This window comes from Neolamprologus multifasciatus, chromosome 11 (assembly GCF_963576455.1).
Source record: "Neolamprologus multifasciatus chromosome 11, fNeoMul1.2, whole genome shotgun sequence".
NCBI lineage: Eukaryota > Metazoa > Chordata > Actinopteri > Cichliformes > Cichlidae > Neolamprologus > Neolamprologus multifasciatus.
This window is the reverse complement of record NC_140449.1, coordinates 14,250,689-14,271,942: the sequence shown is the minus strand read 5'-3', so window position 1 is coordinate 14,271,942 and position 21,254 is coordinate 14,250,689. Positions and strand designations below refer to the sequence as shown.

Genomic DNA, 21,254 nt, shown 5'->3' with positions numbered 1-21,254 from the left:
TGAAGGTTAACTCTACCACTAACCACTGACCCTGTGAAAACAATATTCCTGAAGCTGTTGCACTTCTAAATGTCATTTTTTCCTCTCCTGTATCAGTATGTAACACTGAGGACCCGATACAGCGAACTGATGACTCTGACTAGTCAGTACATCAAGTTCATCACAGACACGCAGCGCCGCCTGGACGACGAGGAGGTGCGTGACAACTGGCCGAGGATCCCAAACAAACTAAATTCTATCTAACATTAACCTAACAAACCAATCAAACTGACATCTAACCAACACAGATGAGAAATTGCCAGTCACTGAACCACAGGCATGCAAGCACGCACTTTTCTTTGTGTGTTTTATGCACACACAAACCCATATATACATTATATTTAATGTACAGGTGACAAATAGATTCTTTACACTGGTTATGCGTGAAACATTGGCCTGCTGTAGCTGGTATGTTTCCCAGTGAAATACACACGTAAGGCTAATATCTAATAGGGATTAGTTAAAATGGTATTTAAGGTTATTAAAAATACCAGAAAACAAACAGTGCATAAAGCTCATTCACCCACGTGAATGCAGTATGAAAGTAGATTTGTTAAGTTGGAGTGTTAGGTTCTCCATTTCCATCCATTCTGTGTGTTGTGTCATTTATAGATTTAGAACGAGGGGTTCTTTCTTTCACTCTTTTCAAGATTCCTTTTTCTTCCTTCACATTAATTCCCGAGGTCAAACCCAAAGTTCTGATCTAAGGTTCAACCTGGTTATCATGGTCTTCAGCTCTCTTTCTTTTTCCACAGTAACACAACTTTAAAGAGTTACATTATTTTCTAACCCTGATGTTTTGTTTCCTTCTTTGCCTCTCTTAACTGCTTGCCAGTGCTTTGCCATGATGAATGCTTAACCTGTGCATTAAAGAGGTAAATTATTCAGTGTTTTCGGGGTACCTACCGACCCTATTACTTTCATCATCCTTTGTCTCTGTCAAACTCCATCGGACATTTTTTTTTCACTCCATTCTTTATATAAACACTGCAGCCATTCATACTGTCTCAAAGTCACTAATATTCTTATTAACAGCTCATCCTGTAAATTTACAACTTTTCTTGAAATTAACACAGCCATAAGTGAGCTTCCTAATATACACTGGGTTGACTTGAGCCTCTTATCATTGATTTCGCCTTTGCTTTCTCCATTTTGTCACAAATAGTGATTTAAAGAACCCCCAGTGCATGGGATGAGATCAAAAAAAGAGTGGTGATTTCTAACATTAAACTATTTCAACAAACCTCACTTAAGTTTTCTCACAAACTTTCAAATGCAGGAAACATGAGCATGAGAAGCTCGCCATAAATTCTATTCATGAGTGTGGGGAATACATTTATAGTGCTAATTTAAACAGTTTAATTGATCCAATTTTATGGCACAGATTGACATAGTTCAGTTACAGCTACAGTCGCATGCCATGTTTTTCTTGCTGTGTTGTGAAGTGATATTTTGTTCCCATACATTAATAGATCCACTGCCATCTGAATCATTTTACTTGCATCGTGAATTTAACAAGACTTTGATGAATGTGCATCTAATTTGCAACTAGTGAATGATCTTTTACTAAGCTAATTTTAACATTAACATTGCCTGGGTAATACAGTACATTTAGATGCTTGTTGCAGTGTGTGTTTTGGCTGTGATTACAACAGTAATTACAATTTTAATTCACACTGCTTCGAGCAGGTCAAATGTGATGTATTACCTTTAACCTGTCATGCTTGATTATAATCCTTTCTTTACCATTTGCTTCCACTAATGCAGAAAGCTGCAGAGAAACTCAAAGCAGAAGAGCGGAAAAAAATGGCCGAGATGCAGGCAGAGTTAGACAAACAGAAGCAGTTAGCTGAAGCTCACGCGAAGGCTATTGCCAAAGCTGAGAAAGAGGCTCAAGAGCTGAAGCTCAAAATGCAGGAAGAAGTAAGCAAGAGAGAAATTGCTGCTGTAGATGCAGAGAAGCAAAAGACCAACATCCAGCTGGAGCTGCAGGAGCTCAAAAATCTCTCAGAGCAGCAAATCAAGGACAAAAGTCAACAGGTAGATGAAGCGCTTCACAGCCGGACTAAGATCGAAGAGGAAATCCGCATCATCAGGATCCAACTCGAGATAACACAAAAACAAAAGTATACCGCCGAATCTGAGCTCCAGCAGCTTCGCGATAGAGCGGCTGAAGCAGAAAAACTCAGAAAGCTTGCCCAAGATGAGGCTGAGAAGCTCCGTAAACAAGTAAGTGAAGAGACGCAGAAAAAGCGCCAGGCGGAGGAGGAACTCAAGCGCAAATCTGAGGCAGAGAAGGAAGCCGCTAAACAAAAGCAAAAAGCTCTGGAGGACCTTGAAAAACTCAGGATGCAGGCCGAGGAGGCTGAAAGACAAGTGAAGCAAGCAGAGATTGAAAAGGAAAAACAAATCAAGGTCGCTCATCAGGCTGCACAGCAAAGTGCTGCAGCTGAACTCCAGAGCAAGCACGTGTCATTCGCGGAAAAGACCTCAAAGTTGGAGGAATCACTCAAGCAGGAGCATGGTGCTGTCCTTCAGCTGCAACAGGAAGCAGAACGCCTCAAGAAACAACAGGAAGACGCAGAAAATTCCAGAGAAGAGGCTGAAAAAGAGCTCGAGAAATGGAGGCAGAAGGCTAATGAGGCTCTTCGTCTGAGGTTGCAGGCCGAAGAAGAAGCTCACAAAAAGACCCTCGCTCAAGAGGAAGCTGAGAAACAAAAGGAGGAGGCAGAGCGTGAGGCTAGAAAGAGAGCCAAAGCTGAGGAGTCGGCCCTGAAGCAGAAAGAAATGGCTGAAGAAGAACTCGAGAGGCAGAGGAAGATAGCTGACAGCACAGCCCAGCAGAAACTCACTGCCGAGCAGGAGCTCATTCGACTCAGGGCGGACTTTGACAACGCAGAACAGCAGAGATCCCTCCTTGAAGATGAACTTTACCGCCTGAAGAATGAAGTCGCTGCAGCTCAACAACAAAGGAAGCAGCTAGAAGATGAGCTGGCCAAAGTTAGGAGTGAAATGGATATCCTCATTCAGCTGAAGACTAAGGCAGAAAAGGAGTCCATGTCTAATACAGAGAAGAGCAAGCAACTACTTGAGGCAGAAGCTGCCAAGATGAAGGACCTTGCTGAGGAGGCTAGCAGGCTTAGAGCCATTTCAGAGGAGGCTAAGCATCAGAGGCAGATTGCTGAGGAAGAGGCAGCTCGTCAGAGGGCAGAAGCTGAAAGAATTCTCAAAGAGAAGCTGGCTGCGATCAGTGAGGCCACTCGCTTAAAAACAGAGGCCGAAATTGCCCTGAAAGAGAAGGAGGCAGAAAACGAGAGACTCCGGAGGCAAGCTGAGGATGAGGCTTACCAGAGGAAAGCTCTTGAAGACCAGGCCAACCAGCACAAGCAAGAGATTGAGGAAAAGATTGTGCAACTCAAAAAATCCTCTGAGGCAGAAATGGAAAGACAGAAAGCCATAGTGGATGACACACTCAAACAGAGGCGAATTGTCGAAGAAGAGATCCGGATTCTTAAACTCAACTTTGAAAAGGCCTCATCTGGAAAACTGGATCTGGAGCTGGAACTGAACAAGCTGAAAAACATTGCAGACGAAACCCAACAAAGCAAGATCAGAGCCGAAGAGGAAGCAGAGAAACTGAGGAAGCTTGCCCTTGAGGAGGAGAAGAGGAGGAGGGAAGCAGAGGAAAAGGTGAAGAAGATTGCTGCTGCAGAGGAAGAGGCCGCCAGGCAGCGTAAGGTAGCCCTAGAAGAGCTTGAACGGCTGAGGAAGAAAGCAGAAGAAGCCAGAAAGCAGAAAGATGAGGCTGACAAAGAAGCTGAAAAACAGATTGTTGTGGCCCAGCAGGCAGCCCACAAATGCAGTGCAGCAGAGCAACAGGTTCAAAGCGTCCTTGCCCAACAGATAGAAGACAGCATCACGCAGAAGAAGCTCAAGGAAGAGTATGAGAAAGCCAAAAAGCTGGCCAAAGAGGCCGAAGCTGCTAAGGAGAAAGCAGAAAGAGAGGCAGCTCTCCTTCGTCAGCAAGCAGAGGAGGCAGAACGGCAGAAAGCAGCCGCTGAGAAAGAAGCCGCAAACCAAGCCAAGGCTCAGGAAGACGCCGAGCGACTGAGGAAGGAAGCTGAATTTGAAGCTGCCAAACGAGCCCAAGCTGAGGCTTCAGCGCTCATGCAGAAGCAGCAAGCTGACGCTGAAATGGCAAAGCACAAAATGCTGGCCGAGCAAACGTTAAAACAGAAGTTCCAAGTGGAGCAAGAGCTCACAAAGGTTAAGCTGAAGCTTGATGAAACTGATAAGCAAAAATCTGTCCTAGATGAAGAACTCCAGCGCCTCAAAGACGAGGTCGACGATGCCGTCAAACAAAGGGGCCAGGTGGAGGAGGAGCTGTTCAAAGTCAAGGTCCAGATGGAGGAACTGCTCAAACTGAAAAATAAAATCGAGGAGGAAAATCAGCGTCTGATTAAGAAGGACAAAGACAGCACACAAAAACTGCTTGCTGAAGAGGCTGAGAACATGAGAAAGCTTGCAGAGGACGCTGCTAGGCTTAGTGTGGAAGCGCAAGAGGCTGCACGCTTGAGACAGATTGCAGAAGATGACCTTAATGAGCAACGGGCACTTGCGGAAAAGATGCTCAAAGAGAAAATGCAGGCAATTCAAGAAGCATCTCGACTCAAGGCTGAAGCAGAAATGCTCCAGAAGCAGAAGGACTTGGCTCAGGAGCAGGCTCAGAAGCTGCTGGAGGATAAACAATTAATGCAGCAGCGCCTGAAGGAGGAAACCGAGGGATATCAGAAGTCACTGGAAGTAGAGCGAAGAAGGAAATTGGAGAGCATGGCTGAAGCTGAAAGACTCAGACTTCAGGTTTGTCAGCTCAGTGAAGCCCAGGCCAGAGCCGAAGAAGAGGCAAAAAAATTCAAGAAACAAGCCGATACAGTTGCTGCCTGTCTTCACGAGACTAAAATTGCTACCCAAGAAAAAATGACTGTAGTGGAAAAACTGGAATTTGAGAGACTAAATACCAGCAAAGAGGCTGATGATTTACGCAAAGCTATTGCAGACCTAGAGATCGAGAAGGCTAGACTGAAAAAGGAGGCTGAAGAACGTCAAAATAAGTCTAAAGAGGTATTGTGTCAAAAATGGCATAACAGAGCAGCTTATGTCATTGTTAACTCTATCAAAAAGCTAACTCACTTCATTCTTAAAGTTTCCTCTGTTCCTTCCTTACACTAATCATATCACCATATTTTTTTACTGAATATTATTTAATTTTTTCACAGTGCACTGTGCTCATGCAGAAAACAACCTGAATGTCCAGCCGTATCATGCAATGTTGACATGCTTCATTTTTTCTTTCAGTTTCAAAACTCATTTATCCCTTAGCTTGTGACAAAATTAAAAAAAAAAAAAAAATTATTATAAATACAGTTCGAAAACCAGATGAACTGTTCAGCAATTTGAGCAACAGAGGGAAATAGAGAAGATCTACACTAACTCGAGGGACAGTATAGCCTTCATTGTGAATACTGTGTTGCCACTGTCCAAAGAGTACATCTGCCATAGAGCTGTCTTAATATATGGAGCCCTGTATGTCCAGTCATAATAATAGTTTTTCAAGCCCCCCTCCCAAAAGAAAACCTCACAATAATAATGATATTGCAATATCTATAGAAATTCCCTATAGTTAGCAAGATTGGTCGCTTTGTCATTAATACCACCAAAAGCCCAATATCCTAATAATTGTATTTATCTATTTAAAAACCTACCATAATAACTTGATAACAAACTAACTGATTGCTTAATAATCCACATTAAGTTTGTCAAACATGTTTCCCATATCCTGTGTTACTTTTTTAACAGCAGTCACCAAGAACAAACCGATCTGTTGTTTTGGAATTATAGTTTTGTCAGGTATATTTTGTGAGTTTACAGTATTTTTTGTAATATTTTTAAAGCCCCCTCACCTATGGTCATGAAATCTGGGTAATCACCAAGGGAGTAAGGTGATTACTCCCTTGGTGAGGGAAAGGGAGCGAAAACTCATTTTGCCCCCACAAGGGGGCGAAATGAGTTTTCTTCGTAGGGTGACTGCGCTGACGAGTATCTCTGGAATACTCTGCTTAGCCTGCTGCCACTGTGACCCAACTTAGAAGCACTGTGTCAGTTTTATGACTGGCAGTGGAATATCTAATACTGACTTTGATAAGTACAAGTAGCATCACAAAGCTTTGAGAAAAAAAAAAAAGAGCATTGCCAGCATTTGGATAGATTCTAGAGGTCAGTTGTTATACAGAGATTTCAATGTTATATGTAATAATGCAATTCTGTGCTTCACTTGTATGAAATTATATTTATATTATAACAAACGCGTGAGCAAAAAAATAATCAGACCAAATAATTTTATTTCACAAGCGCAATTAAATTCCTCACGTTTAAATTCAACAACCTGTCAAGTAGAACGCAGTCGCGTGCATAAAGAAGCCGTCTTGCATGCGAGAGCTTTGCACAAATCAGAAAGTCACATTGTACAACAAGTCAAGTAATGTAACAAAAATAATGCTGTGTGAGTCCAGGTTTACACTTATTTTTCTCCCTGGAAACAGCATGCCAATTCAAAGAGAGGCAGCTACAGGAGATTCAACAACCCTAACCCTATCAACACAATTTAAAAACTGGTATACAAGTTGAAGTCCACACTTTCAACACAAGTTGAAATGGCGACACAGTGTGGCTAGTTGCTTAAATTGGTCATGCGTTTTGGACATGCCGGCACATCCGTCGACCACAGAGGGTTAATTATCAACAGTTATTGTTTGCAAGGCAGTAGTGGAAACACCGACAACTGTCACTGTATTACTTTAATGTTGAAGAAATATTTTAAACCAGAGGGTTCTAAGGAAGGTTCTGAAGCCTCTGCATGGTTGTCTGTAAAACTGTAGAAGCACGTGCAAAGCAGACACTCTTACACGCACGATGGTACCTTTTGTGGGTGCAGTTACTACGTCTGTGGGTTGCTAAATTTAAATGCGAGGAATTTACCTGCAATGAAATTATTTGCTCGGATCATTTTTATGCTTGGGCATTTGTTATGACATAAATATGTCAGATTTATCCTTAGAATGGCTCTCTCAACCTCCAAAATGTCAAAAACAAATTCTAAGAGAAGAATTCAACATTTGTTCAAAAACATGTTGAATCTCCTGTAGCTACCTCGCTTTGCTCTGAAATGGCATGCTGTTTCCAAGGAGAAAAAAAGTGTAAACCTGCACATATTAGTACAGTAGCAGTATATGTGGCTATAGCCAAAAGCTATAGTTTTGAACTTTGGGGTGCTAATTGTCATCCCAGCTGCTTCACACTTGGCTGCAAACTACCTTAGCGCAAGGTCAATACAGCCAACAAAACCACATCATTTACAAAAAGCAGATATGAAATCCCGAGGCCACCAAGTTCTTTTTTGAAACTTGAATCAAAATCTCAAAGGCTGTTGCTCAGGTAAATGTATTACTTTTTAATTCCCCCCAACAGGTTCAGCCTCTATGGCCCCCTAGACACCCATGCAGATTTTTTATTAAAAATCTTTCCATTGAAACAATTTGTATGATATCAATAATAAAAAATATATATATGATAAACATTTTTCAGTTCAGTTTTAGTGTTCTTTAAATGAGGTGAATGAGATAAAAAATTAGATCAGAGCTAACACATCGTTTCTGTAAAAACAAAAGCATCTCTTAGGGACCCCAAACTTTTGAACAACAGTGGGAGTTCTAGTGGATACACATGACCAGGGGTAACAGGTTACATCAAAATGTGTATCAGACATTAGATTCAGGTTTAGCTATGCTAATATGAAGTGACAACTTAAACAAATAAACAATATTGTAGTAGTGACATATTTAAATAGTGACAACAATTTTTACATAATCTTATTAAAATGGTAACTAAAAATAGATCGAAGAAGACGACTGGCTAAAAAATGACAACATAATCATGAAAAAACAGGAACGCACACATGTTCACATTATAATTTCATTTAGTATTTTGCGCCATTAGCATAAGCAGAGTGCATTGTATAAATTTGTTGCAATTATTAAACAGAACAAAAGAAAAATAAAAAACATAGTTCGGTGCCACAGCTATGAACATATTGTAACTTATCTTTTTATGTTTTTTTTTTCTCCATCAGATGGCTGATGCACAGCAGAAAAAAATTGAGCATGAGAAGACAGTCCTCCAGCAGACATTCATGACAGAAAAAGAGATGCTATTAAAGAAAGAGAAACTCATTGAAGATGAGAAAAAGAAGCTTGAGAGCCAGTTTGAAGAGGAAGTGAAAAAGGCCAAGGCTCTCAAAGATGAACAGGAACGCCAGAAACAGCAGATGGAGCAGGAGAAAAAGACACTCCAGGCTACCATGGATGCAGCCCTTAGTAAACAGAAAGAGGCTGAGGAAGAAATGCTTAGAAAGCAAAAAGAAATGCAAGAACTCGAGAGGCAGAGACTAGAGCAGGAAAGGATTCTGGCAGAAGAGAACCAGAAACTGCGTGAGAAGCTACAGCAGCTTGAGGATGCTCAAAAAGATCAGCACACTAGAGAAACTGTCCGTCACAAAGATGTTATCCATCTAACAACGATTGAGACAACAAAGACCGTTTACAATGGTCAGAATGTTGGTGATGTGGTAGATGGTATAGACAAAAAGCCAGATCTGTTGGCTTTTGATGGCATCCGTGACAAAGTACCTGCAAGCAGACTTCATGAGCTTGGTGTCTTACCAAAGAAGGAGTTTGATAAACTGAAAAATGGTGAAACCACTGTTGAAGAGTTAGGCAAGACTGACAGTCTAAGAAACATTCTCAAAGGAAAGAATGCCATTGGTGGTGTTTTGTCACCCTCCAATCAAAAAATGTCAATCTATCAAGCATCAAAAGAGAAGAAAATTACTCCCGGCACAGCCATGATCCTTCTTGAAGCACAAGCAGCCACAGGTTACATGTTAGATCCAATTAAGAACCAGAAACTTTCTGTTAATGCAGCTGTCAAGGAAGGACTGATTGGCCCAGAACTGCACAACAAAATGCTTTTAGCTGAGAGGGCTGTTGTTGGCTACAAGGATCCATACACTGGTGGAAAGATCTCCGTCTTTGAAGCCATGAAAAAGGGACTAATAGAACACGATCATGCAATCAGAGTCCTTGAGGCTCAGCTTGCTACTGGTGGCATCATTGATCCAATCAACAGTCACCGTGTGCCCACTGAAACAGCCTATAAACAAGGACACTATGATGCAGAAATGAATAAGATCATGGAGAACCCATCAGATGACACAAAGGGATATTTTGACCCCAGCACTCAGGAACCTTTGACATATTCTGAGTTAATGGCAAGATGCACTACTGACCCTGAGACCAGTCTGTTACTCCTGCCAATCACAGACAAGGCTGCGCAGTGCTCTAGTATATATACAGAGGAAGAGACCAAAGATGTATTCGGCAAAACAACTGTGTCTGTACCATTTGGTAGATTCAAGGGAAAGACTGTCACGATCTGGGAGATAATCAATTCAGAATACTTTACAGAAGACCAGAAGAAGGACCTTCTCCGTCAGTACAAAACAGGCAAAATCACAATTGAAAAGATCATTAAGATTGTTATCACTGTTGCTGAGGAAAAAGAGAAGAAAAATGAAATTACCTTTGATGGTCTAAGAGCACCCGTGCCTGCTACTGACCTCCTGGAATCCAAAATCATTGATAAAGATCTGTACAACAAATTGCATAATGGCAACATGACCGTCAGTGAGGTGTCTCAAATGGAGCCTGTCCACAAAGCATTGAAGGGCACGAACTGTATTGCAGGTGTAGTCATTGACTCCTCTAAGGAGACAATGTCCTTCTATCAAGCCATGAAGAAGGACATGATGAGGCCCGGGCCTGCCTTGAACTTGCTTGAAGCCCAAGCAGGTACAGGCTACTTGGTTGACCCAGTTCACAATCAGAAGTATACCGTTGATGAAGCGGTCAAAGCAGGTGTTGTTGGTCCTGAGCTGCATGAAAAGCTTCTGTCTGCAGAAAGAGCTGTTACAGGCTACAGAGATCCATACACTGGAAAAGCTGTATCTCTATTCCAAGCAATGAAAAAAGATCTCATACCTAAAGAACAAGGACTCCGCTTACTCGATGCCCAAATGACAACTGGTGGCATCATAGATCCAGTAAAGAGCCATCGCATTCCTCATGATGTGGCTTGCAAGAGAAACTATTTTGATGATGAAATGAAGCAGGCTCTGAGTAATCCAAATGATGAAACTAAATGCTTCTTTGACCCCAACACAAAAGAAAATCTCACATACTCTCAGCTCTTTGACAGATGTGCCACTGACAAGAAAACTGGTCTGCGGGTCCTGCCTCTTTCTGATGAAGCAATCAATGCTAAGGAACAACCAGCATATACCGAAGCCCAGACCAAAGAGGCTATGACTCAGGCTACTGTAGAAGTTAACTCTGGACCATTTAAGGGCAGGAAAATGACCCTGTGGGAAATTATCAACTCTGAATACCTCACTGAGGAAGAGAGACTTGACCTGCTCAGACAGTTTAGGTCAGGAAAAATTACAATTGAAAAGATAATTAAGATTATCATCACAATTGTAGATGAGAAAGAAGCCAAGAAACAAGAACAGTCCAGCTTCAAGGGACTCAGAGCTCCTGTCCCAGCAGACTCCCTGTATGAATCTAAAATCATTGACAAACCAACCTTTGACCTGCTTCAACAAGGCAAAACTACACCCAAGAAAGTCAGTGAAAATCCCAATGTCAGTAAATACCTCCAGGGCTCTAGTAGCATTGCTGGACTCTACCTGGAACCAACAAAAGAGAAACTCAGCATTTATCAAGCTATGAAGAAAAAGCTTCTCCGCCATATCACTGGCCTTTCACTTCTCGAGGCTCAGGCTGCAAGTGGGTTCATTGTAGATCCTGTAAGAAACCAATGCCTGTCAGTAGATGAAGCAGTAAAGTCAGGAGTTGTTGGTCCAGAGTTACATGAAAAACTCCTCTCTGCAGAAAAAGCTGTCACTGGTTACAAAGATCCATTCACAGGCAACAAAATCTCCCTCTTTGAAGCAATGCAGAAAGATCTAATCTTAAAAGAACATGCGATGCCCCTATTGGAGGCCCAGATTGTGAGTGGAGGAATTATTGACCCTGTAAAAAGCCATCGTGTCCCCACTGATGTTGCATATCAGAAGAACATTTTGAGCAGAGATATTGCCAAGACCCTCTCTGAACCATGTGATGAAAACAAAGTTTTCTCTGACCCAGAAACTGATGAGACTATAACCTACAGACAACTTAAAGACAAATGCCAAAAAGATAAAGACACAGGCCTGTACATGCTCTCACTCTCCAAGCCGCAGTCTCCAACTGTTGTAGAGAAGACATACCTCTACACAGAGGAGCAAACACAGAGTGAGCTGTCCGGTACCCAGCTTGACATTCCTATTGAGGGGCTTGCTGATAAACCCATGAATCTCTGGGATATCATGAACTCAAATTTGCTTCCAGAGCAAGAGAGGCAGAAGCTCCTAGATGAATATCGCTCTGGTAAAATCACTAAAGAGCGGATGATCATCATCATTATTGAGATCATGGAGCAAAGAGAGATCATCAGAAATGATAATCCACTGTCATATATGACTATAAGGAGAAGGATAACTATTGAGGAGCTCTACAATGCTCGCATCATTGATTTGGAAACATACAACCTTCTTAAACAGGGCAAGAGAGACATCCGTAACATAATGGAGTTGACAAGTGTAAAGCAGTATCTTTATGGAACAGGCTGTGTTGCAGGCGTCACAACAGACTCGAGCTCCAAGCTAAGCATATACCAAGCAATGAAGAGAGGTTTTATTAAACCAGAAATAGGCCTCACCCTCCTAGAAGCCCAAGCTGCTACAGGATTCATTGTTGATCCACTGAAGAACGAAACGCTCACTGTTGATGAAGCTGTCCGTAAGGGTGTTGTTGGCCCTGAGATCCATGATAAACTTCTTTCAGCTGAAAGAGCTGTCACAGGATACAAAGATCCCTACAGTGGAAAAATCATAGCACTTTTCCAGGCCATGAAAAAGGATCTCGTTCCAGAGGATTATGCTCTCAAAATGTTGGAGGCACAAACTGCCACTGGTGGTATTATTGATCCTGAATTCCAGTTCCACCTGCCAACAGATGTCGCTATGCAAAGAGGCTATATCAACAAGGAAACCAATGAGAAACTGAATGATGATGTGAAAGGATTCATTGATCCTGTCACTGATGAGAAACTGTCATATGCACAGCTACTCAAACGATGCAAGTTGGATGGTGGATTGCGCCTGCTTTCATTGGGAGACCAGCGGCTGACATTCAAGGGTCTGAGAAAACAAATCACAATTGAGGAGTTGATTCGCTCACAAATCATTGATCAGCAGACTGTCACTGACCTGAATGAAGGTCTTGTTTCAGTAGAGGAGATTAGCAATAGGCTATCAAGGTACCTGCAGGGCACAGGCTGTATTGCTGGAGTATTTTTGGAGTCCACAAAGGAACGCCTGTCAATTTACCAAGCTATGAAGAAGAACATGATTAGGCCAGGCACTGCATTTGAACTCCTTGAGTCCCAGGCAGCCACAGGATATGTTATCGATCCAATCAAAAACCTCAAACTGACTGTCAATGAAGCAGTAAAGATGGGAATAGTAGGCCCAGAATTCAAAGACAAGCTTCTCTCTGCTGAGCGTGCAGTAACAGGATATAGAGATCCTTATACAGGCAAGACAATCTCTTTGTTCCAGGCCATGAAGAAAGGGCTTATCCTAAAAGATCATGGTATCCGTCTACTCGAAGCTCAGATTGCCACTGGCGGAATAATTGACCCAGAGGAAAGTCACCGTCTGCCAGTTGAGGTGGCTTACAATCGTGGCTTCTTCGATGAGGAAATGAATGAGATACTGACAGATCCATCTGATGATACCAAAGGCTTTTTTGATCCCAACACTGAGGAAAACCTAACCTACCTCCAGCTGATGGAGAGGTGTATCACTGATCCTGACACTGGCCTGGTGCTTCTGCTACTCAAAGAGAAGAAGCGGGAAAGAAAGACCTCTTCCAAATCCTCAGTACGTAAACGCAGAGTTGTCATTGTAGATCCAGAGACTGGCAAAGAAATGACTGTGTATGAGGCCTACCGCAAGGGGCTCATTGACCACCAAACCTACCTGGAGCTTGCTGAGCAGGAGTGTGAATGGGAAGAAATCACAATGACTTCTTCTGATGGCACTGTAAAATCCGTCATTATTGACAGGAAGTCAGGAAGACAGTATGATGTTGATGATGCTATTGCACGTGGCTTTATTGACCAGAAGGCTCTTGAAACATACCGAGCTGGAAACCTGTCCATCACAGAGTTTGCTGACTTGCTTTCTGGAAACATGGGAGGCTTCCGTTCACGATCATCCTCATTTGGTTCTACCACTGGTTCCACTTACTCCTCTTCAATGAGCCCCCTACCAACAATTAAACCACCTGCAGTCATATGGAATGACCCAACAGAGGAGACTGGCCCTGTAGCAGGAATATTAGACATAGACACATTGGAAAAAGTGTCTGTCACTGAGGCAATCCACAGAAATCTGGTAGATAACATCACTGGTCAAAGACTGTTGGAGGCCCAGGCATGTACAGGTGGAATAATTGACCCCACAAGTGGAGAGAGATACTCAATTGCAGAGGCCACAGAAAAAGGTCTTGTGGACAAAGTCATGGTTGATCGTCTGAACCTGGCTCAAAAAGCATTCAATGGATTTGAAGACCCCAGAACTAAAGTGAAGATGTCTGCCTCCCAGGCGTTGAAAAAGGGCTGGCTGTATTATGAGGCTGGTCAGCGTTTCCTTGAGGTCCAATATCTAACTGGTGGACTCATTGAGCCTGATGTTGAGGGCAGGGTGTCAATAGATGAATCCATTAGGAAGGGTACGATCGATGCTCGCACTGCCCAGAAACTGAGGGATGTCAGTGCCTATTCTAAATATCTGACCTGCCCAAAAACCAAACTGAAAATCTCCTTCAAAGATGCCATGGACAAAAGCATGGTTGAGGAAGGCTCCGGCTTAAGGCTTCTGGAAGCCTCTTCACAGTCTAGCAAAGGCCTCTACAGTCCCTACAATGCTAGTGGCTCTGGATCGGCTTATGGCTCCCGGACTGGCTCAAGAACCGGATCCCGATCAGGCTCCAGGAGAGGCAGTATTGATGCTGGCTCTGGCTTCAGCATGAACTTCTCATCTTCCTCCTTTACATCTTCTTCTGGCTACAGCCGCAGATTCTAGATATTATATATTGACTAAAAACCAGCAGTACTAATGCACTTTACAGTTGCATTTCAGGAAATAAATAGTTAAAGTAACAGAAAATATAATTTATTTGTTCTTCCCTGCATGTGGCCAAAACAAGAATTGTCTAGATTATTACTTTTTCTTATAACATCAGTCTAAACATACGCTCTAGATGTAGAGACATAACCAGGCATTGCAAAATATATAAAATATTCATATCTTCTGGTACAGATGACAAAGTGAGTTTATATTTTTCAAAGCAAAGCATGCCTTTTCTGCTGTTTGAGTTTATAGTTTTTATATAACACAATTCAAAAGATGTATACTTTATACTTTCTGAAACTAATATATACTTCCTGTATATCAAACAGAAATATTTCTTGAATATTTCATGTTTCCTTAGAAATTTTGTTTATTTTTTATCTTTTTCAACAGTACTGGTAAAGAGATACCAAATGTTAACATAATTCTAATGTTTTTAACCAAAATATTTGGATGCATTTAAAATTCCTGAATGTTTGTAAAGAGTATGCACAGAGTATGTGTTAATTTTTTAATGTTACAAATTGTCTGGGTTACTGCACCCAGTAAATTGCAGCACAGAATACATCTGCGACACTACACAAAGAGACACTATAGGAATGCAACAAGTTCCACAATTAAATCCATGTACACTGTTCTGAAATCAGTTTCAGATCTGTCATTACTTTGCTTTTACACCCATTTATATTCAGTATGTGTTTTCATCCTTTGAGTTAACTGCACCATTGTTTTACACACTGCTCATAACCATCATCACTCAAGTGCTCCCACTAAATCCCAAGATGATGTCAGACTCGATCCCGATCCCCTCCACAGACCTGCTCCTGTTATTTTGATTCTTGTAAGTTGAATTTATTATTTCTATTTGTTTTTCTTTCGTTGTCCATTTTCTTCTGTTTGTTTTGATCACAACTAATAGCCAGTCCCAAACACTGCCTTTGGTGTCATTTCACTTGTCAACTTTCTCTGTTCATTCTCATTATTGTTGTTTTTCACCATCTTCCTTATTTTTTCACAGCTGCCTCAGTCACTCAGAATCCAACATCTGGTCACATGTACTCAACTGGCTGGAGAATACGATCTTCTAACCTTGGATGGATCTGTCAGTCCATGCCAGCCTCATGCTGTAACACAGGTACAGAGCATAATTGCATCATTGTTTTTCAAAGATTAAGCTTTGTTTCATCAAGATTTGTTTTGCAGTATTCATTTCATTGCTTTCTTTTTAATTTCTCGCTGCATTGTTTGGTTTATTTTGATTACATAGTTTTTTTTCTTTTGCTTCTAGATACCATTGAGTATGTCCTTTCTTCCATTGTACATCACTGTTGAAGGAAGCTGAGGCTGAGTCAACATCATCTTGGGAAGCCTTTCTAGGAACACTTCATTTATTACCATTTGCCATGTATTTATTACTTGAATGCTAATACTGATATTTATGTTATATCCTGGCATTTTTAGAGAAAAGCCACTCAGAATAAAAACATTTATGTGTACATTTCAATCGAGACAATACATCAAGACTTTTTTTTCGCTATTCCTGACTACATATCCAGTTCAACTGAAGTGCCTATGAAAGTAATTTGGAGAACTGAGATATTGATTCAGCACCACATTGCATGAATTTATGTTTTTTCAAATTAATTCCTTTCTTTTGCCTTTTTTTTTTTCTGCAAATTTCCTTTTTTGCAGATTCAAAGACAGCACAAAGAATAATTGTGCTTACAGTTATTTTCTCAAATGACCTATTTCTGTTATGCATCTTTAAAGTTTTACTGCTGTAAATCTTTTTGTTTTCATGATGGTTTTGATATTATGAATGTCTTGCATGTTTTACTAACTTTTTAAAGGATATTCGGGGAAAAAATGTCGGTGTAAAATAAAAGCAACTTCAGTAAGTGTTAAGTGTGCCAATTTAAGTTTCAGCAATATATAAAACGACAAACTAACTGGTTGGATTTCGTTATGGGGCAGATGTTGCTTCAGCGACATGACAAAAGAACCTCTTGTATGTGAACTTAACACTATGTTGTAAATAAACGTGCTCTGAAGAAGCATTCTTGTCATTTGTATATCAGTACCCATGCATTCAAAGTTTTTTAAGAGTACTTTTTCACTGCTTCTGCCTCAGTTTACATTAATATGAATACTATGTTAATATTTGATTAAATAAGTATGTATTCTATATAGAACAATTGCTTTAATACGCCTGTAGATGTGATATAATACTATTACCTATGTGATATGATACTATTACCTGAAACAAGTACCTTATCACTGATAGAAGAGAAGAAATAAATAACAGTCAACCACATGAGGGCAGTGTTAGACAGACCTACTTTCTGCAAGGAAGCAGCTCAGTCAGGTGAAAGCGCCACAGGTCCAACTCCTGCTCTGCCCTAAACCCACTGTTTATTCTGTTTATCACATAAGTGAGTTTTTGTCATTAGGCATTTCACGACTAATTACAGTCAATTTTCTATACAATTTCTATTTTTCTAGCTTTTCATAAATCAGAGTGAAAAGACCCCGGAATGGGGTTTCTGAATTCAGGGTATGCATGTTTGTTTACACCCAAAGTCCTTCACAATACATGCATACAGATGTTTGCTCTGTGTGCCAACATTAGCCAGTGGGTTTGATGGAAGAGCCTGCCAACAGAAGCTCCGGGGCATTCACCACCCTGAATTCTTCACTTAGCTCCCTTGACTACTCTGAATTGACCCCTTCTCTCCCAACTCTCCCTGCGTTTGATGAGCGGGAGGTAAGCACACAGAGAGAAATAAAACACACTGTATACAGAATGCTATAAAATAATGAATTGCTCCATTAACAGTCTCAGCTAAAGCAGGGAGACTGGAACAGGGATCCATTTTGTATATTTTACCCACTGGTTTCTTGCAGGATAAAGGCTGCTACTTGTTTGGATCACCAGGAGCTACTTCACAGGATCAGAGCTATGGGTATGCTACTGTAAATGAAGCAAAAGGAATGAATGAAATTCTCTGGACCACAACAGATAACAATCTAGGCACATTTAAAAAAAAAAAAAAAGAAAAGAATGACTGCCAGATTGACAGCGGCCACCAACAGCCTGTGAAAACAGTCATTTGTAGCAGCTTTGTGGACCAGTGCATCTCCATTTGTCACAGACACAAAGACAGGGTCTTGAATTGTGTAGTAAGCACAAAGTGTAAAGCATCTGATTGGAACATAGTTAAACAAGAAAACCAGAGTTCCAGCCCAGCAGATAGAGAGAGCACATGCCTTCCTAATGATGTATTTTGGAAAGTTTTTAAACCAAAAAATCCTGATACTATATCTGTGTAGCTGTAATTTCATTATAATAACAATAACACATAAGTAGCAATAAAATGATAAGCCACAAACAGCAGTGTATTGTGTCACTATCAGGATATAGCAAAATGAATACTGTTATTAGCATGAAAAGGTATAACCAACCAAGACAGGCCATCAGTTCACACACACACCAGTAAACGTAGTCATAAAACTGCAAAAAAAGAAAGGAAAAAAAATGATCTGGCAGGTCTGTATATGAATATTTAAATATTACCAATTAATAACTGTATTTACTTATGAATATTAATGATGTTAGCTGTTTGAGTGCCATGTTTGCAATCATTTAGTTCATTTAGTACAATCCTTACGTGCATGATTCTAAATTACAGTGGTAATAGTATTTGACTAAAATGTGATCAATGCAACTTTTTCTCCTGTTCTTCTCTGATTCAGCAGGGAAATAGAGGACATGAGCCAATGGCAGTGTGAATTCAGGGGTCAAATCAGAGCACTGAGACAGTGGCTCAAGAGCATGGAGATGAGGCTACCTCCTCTGGACCCCAGGGTCAGTTTGCTTTACTGTGTGTGTGTCTGCCTGCATGCTGTTGCCTGCATTCTAAAGTTCATCGTATGACACGGGCCAGTGAAAAAATGCACCTCTGCATATGTTTATACTGTGTTAATATCCCAGGGAGTTGAACACTGTGATGCTCATTAGATGCCACTGGTGTCTCACAAATAGTGAAGCAAGTAGGTTCACTTCTGGGAGCTCTGTGCTAAGCACCAAAAAACTGCACAATAGCATTTAAATGTAATGTATAGTGACCATTCGCAGGTCTGAAGGACACCTTGTATGTAACTTTGAGACATCAGTGACAAAAGAGCAGTATTTGATTTCCAGGGACGAAGAAAAAAGAGGTGTTTGGCACTTTTATAAAGGGGAAAAAAGTATATTTAATTAATTGATGTTGTTATTAAAATCTGTAGCATCTTTGAGCTTCCTGCCAAGCAAGTCTACATAATTAAAATCCATCTGTCGTGCCTCTGCTTCCTTTTATCTCTCCCTGACTCCCTGTTTATGCCAGCTACTGTACTTTTACAAAAATATGTTTTGGATTCCATTTTTAATCACACATGAACACAATTCAGCAATGCTACTTTATTATCAGGTCACAAGATTAGAAAAAAAAATTCTACTCTCATTCTACTTTCATTTATTAGTTCAGTGCAGTTTGAGCTGCACTAATCTCTCCCTGCTAAATGATTGCAATGACAATGCTAATTTTTAGCAATTATGCTTACGAAGGGTATTGTAATTTTGTTAGCATATTAGCATGCACATAAACAAGAAATACAAGGTAAGGACTATTATTTCATTGCTCAAGAAGAGACACCCGTGGAAGTCAAATAAATGAATCTTTTGTCCTGCCTCCTTCTCGGCACCCCCAACCAGTCACGGCAGATGGCTGCCCCTCCCTGAGCCTGGTTCTGCAGGAGGTTTCCTCCTGTTAAAACTGTTAAAAGGGGTTTTTCCTCCTCACCGTCGCCAAGTGCTTGCTCATAGAGGGTCATTTGATTGTTGGGGTTTTCTCTGTTTTATTCTACAGTTTTTACTTTACAATATAAAGCACCTAGTGCTATATAAATATAATTGTATTAGATTAATAAATAATAATAATAAAAATAATAATAATTAATAAATTGAAGTTGTAGCGGCCGGCAACTACGCGAGTAGGCAGAAAATGAGAGATTCAATTCTGTCCATACTTACACAAGCAATCAACTCGCCCCAGGGTCAGAGAGACACTCCCGTGCATGAACATCATTTTTATTGTTTATCACTATCAATTGTGTTGTCACTTAATGTTGTGCCCTATTCCCTCATTATTGTCTATCACTCTCATGTAATGTCACCCTGTCTTTATGTCTTCTACTTCAGCTGCTCAATTTCCTAATGGAGATTAGTCTCCGTTTTAACAATAGTATACTGGCTCCTGTAAACGATGTGGAGACTAAGAGAGCAAAGAAATCAAAGGGAAGCTAAACCAATGACTCATGCAAGTCACTATACTGAGACCTTTGAGTGTACTGAAAGAGAGGAGCAGGAGTGTGGAAGTTTGTCAAAATACTCAGAGGGCCACTGAGGTGGTCCTCGTCCCCTCCTGCAGAGAGACTTCTTTAGACCACAGGAGGACAGAGGGACTGGGGAATCAGACCCTATTGTGCCTGGCCTGGACAACCGGGCTAGAGAAGTGCTTGGCACTGGAGGCCCTCTGCACACATGAGCGAACACATTGAAAGGACATCAGACTCAGATGGGAGGAAGAGGCAAGGGGGCAGGAAAAAAGAAAAGAAAGGAAAGCAGGATTTTTACGGTAAAAGCATTCAGATCTAACTAAGTGGGCATTTACCGAACACAATTAGATTTAGTCATACAACCAAATTTTTTACAAATATTTATAAATGTAACTTGTCGCAACCGAACCCAGTTACAGTTAGCCAGTTACAACCAGGCTTACTAACTGGGTTACTGGTGATTGAGAAAATTGCAAGATAATAATCAAAAAACCAAACAAGTATTAGAAAAATGCAGGTCATAGTGGAATGCTGTTTTGCTCTTCAAATGTTGGACTCTCTTTTGCTTTTTTTGATAAATGTTAATGCTATTAAAATGTAAGGGTTTCCTTTCAGTCTAACTGCCCATAAAGTTTGTCATGTTTCCATCAACTGTTACTTTTTAGTCAAATTACTTCAGTTTTATATAACTATAAGAGACCATGTATGGCTAAACTCTAAATGTGAATCTAAATTTGCTAATTTACTATTTCTGCTCGTCTCACAGCATTTTGTGCTTTATTGGCACTTAAATAATTAATTCAGGTTTGAATAAAGGAACATTTTCATTTTGGTTACCCTATTGTCCAGTAAATGAAAGCTATCCCTGCTCATAACATTAACATATTTCGACTCTGTGGGGTACAAGGAAGGCACGGTAATATTTCATGTGATTATTCCTAGTGAGGGGTGACTGCACCTTTTCAATCATCGGTGAATCGGTTGCACACAAGGATTAAGAGGTGTTTGATGTTTTGATTGATTTAGTCTGGGCATGGGTTTCACAGTCCTGACTGAATTTTCAAGGCATTGATTAACTGAAAAGGAACAGAATAAACCTGTATGTATATCTTTAGTTTTTTATACTCTTTTTTTAAAACAGAAGCTCTTTTTAGTTATTCATTCTTTAGACATTTTACATTTTGTGTCTGAAAGCGGCTACTGTTTCCTTGGGGACCAACGTCAAAGATAGGGCACCACATCTTATCGCATAGCTGAAAGGTTTTGGCGAGCTTTAGCCTTTTTTATTTTTCATACTTCCAATGGCTGAGACATAGCTTGCATTATTTATATTAATGTAGAGCATGCATTTTATACATATCTGGATTTAAAATGATTAAAAATAAACAAATACAATTGCAATTGAAATACAAAAACACAAACATTA

At 40.6% G+C, this 21,254-nt stretch overlaps 2 protein-coding genes across 30 annotated transcripts in view; both read left to right on the top strand.

The window, feature by feature from the left end:
• Window positions 1-16,506, top strand: part of plecb (plectin b) — a 120,775-nt gene extending 104,269 nt beyond the window's left edge. For all 28 annotated transcript variants that reach the window (XM_085178797.1, XM_085178796.1, XM_085178800.1 and 25 more), the window contains 5 exons: window positions 97-195; window positions 1,807-5,160; window positions 8,225-15,293; window positions 15,471-15,587; window positions 15,741-16,506. In XM_085178797.1, coding sequence (XP_085034923.1) covers window positions 97-195; window positions 1,807-5,160; window positions 8,225-14,404 — 9,633 coding nt within the window. In that variant the 3' untranslated portion in view covers window positions 14,405-15,293; window positions 15,471-15,587; window positions 15,741-16,506. The remainder of the gene's footprint in view (window positions 1-96; window positions 196-1,806; window positions 5,161-8,224; window positions 15,294-15,470; window positions 15,588-15,740) is intronic.
• Window positions 16,507-17,099: 593 nt separating this feature from the next.
• The window catches only part of macf1b (microtubule actin crosslinking factor 1b), a 31,806-nt gene continuing 27,651 nt past the window's right edge, over window positions 17,100-21,254 (top strand). Inside the window, exons 1-2 of one of the 2 annotated variants that reach the window (XM_085178821.1) lie at window positions 17,100-17,415; window positions 18,209-18,317. In XM_085178821.1, the coding sequence (XP_085034947.1) occupies window positions 18,222-18,317 (96 nt within the window). In that variant the 5' untranslated portion in view covers window positions 17,100-17,415; window positions 18,209-18,221. Of the gene's footprint in view, window positions 18,318-21,254 lie in introns of both variants that reach the window. The other variant, XM_085178820.1, reaches the window with a different exon arrangement.